We start from the raw sequence: 1,183 nt of genomic DNA, 5'->3' as shown, positions 1-1,183 counted from the left end.
TTTTACAGTTAAAATAAAAATTCTAAACATTTTATTATTTTTATTTTTTTTCTTTGGAATAGAGGTACCGATGCTTAGCTAATTTTAGCCAATCTTTTACTGCGTTATGAATGTCTGTGTCTGTCAAATCGGACCTTTCTCGTCCGGAGTATGATAATTTGACTGCCTCTGTAAAATAGTGTACAAAAATTTGTATTTATGCCAAAATGCAAAATAATTTTTGACACTTACCATTGATTACCTACAACATTCGAGTGGTTTTAAACGGGTGTTTGTCCCTCCCAGACCAATTAAAATGCTGTGCCACTTTGTTCGTAATCAAGAATTTTAATATATTCATCACAGTGTTGCGGACACTGGAACCACCAATCGCCGCTAATCGTCGTCTCTGCAAACGTATATTCATTAATTACATAACATTAGCTAAAAGTACATTATTATTTGAAATTATAAAATTTGTAATTCCTGGCACTTAGGTCTAAAGTAATAATTTCAAACATATTTTGCTTGTGGCTGGAGATGCCGCAATAATTTTTAGATCAAGAAGTAAACAATAAATTAAAACAAACTTACCATATATAAAGCATTATTTTCATCTGCAAGAAATTCTTCCACAGCTTTATAATCTTGTTTGTTTGAAATTGGTAAATTGGGCATTGAAGTAGGTCTTTGCAGTTGTTGAATCACACTAGTCTGTTGATTCTGTTCAATCATGTCCAGTTTGATCATCTGTTGATCCTGCACCTCCCGAATATATTTTATTTCTTTTAGTATGTTATCTAACATTGAAGCCGAGTACTGGGAACCATTTGAATACATCCCCATCTGTGATCCAGAGGCAGATGGAATGGTACTATTAATTGATTTATTGAGAATCACTTCATTGGCTGCATGGTTTTTGGAAACATCTTTCAAGTTGTCATCTTCATCATCGCTAAAGTTCTCTTCTGAAGACTCATTACTTAAACTATAATTCAAATGCTGGTTATTCTAAAAACTTTAACAAAGTTAACACTAACTAGTTACTATACCTTTCAAATGTTTTGAAAGGTATAGTAACCTAATCTATCTAAGAGATAGCGACGAGTGCGGACGCTATTGTGGTCGCTCTCTAATAATTGCCGTTTTCGCATAGTTTACTTAAACGTTTTTCATCTAAAATACTGTGATGAGTGTCAATAGT

General features: G+C 33.0%; 1 protein-coding gene across 1 annotated transcript; it reads right to left on the bottom strand.

Annotated features, from left to right (window-relative positions):
* Positions 1–969, bottom strand: LOC145734862 (uncharacterized). Its single transcript, XM_081988481.1, has 3 exons — positions 574–969; positions 232–388; positions 1–168 (listed from the first exon to the last, which is right to left on the bottom strand). Exons 1-2 carry the CDS (start codon positions 823–825, stop codon positions 242–244), a joined length of 399 nt encoding a protein of 132 aa, XP_081844607.1. The 5' UTR covers positions 826–969; the 3' UTR covers positions 1–168; positions 232–241.
* Between the last annotated feature and the right edge of the window lie 214 nt (positions 970–1,183).

Source organism: Ips typographus, linkage group LG10 (assembly GCF_016097725.1).
Source record: "Ips typographus isolate SLU linkage group LG10, UJ_Ityp_2.0, whole genome shotgun sequence".
In the NCBI taxonomy this organism is placed as follows: domain Eukaryota; kingdom Metazoa; phylum Arthropoda; class Insecta; order Coleoptera; family Curculionidae; genus Ips; species Ips typographus.
Note: the sequence above shows the minus strand (reverse complement) of the source record. Positions and strands in the feature narration are given on the sequence as shown.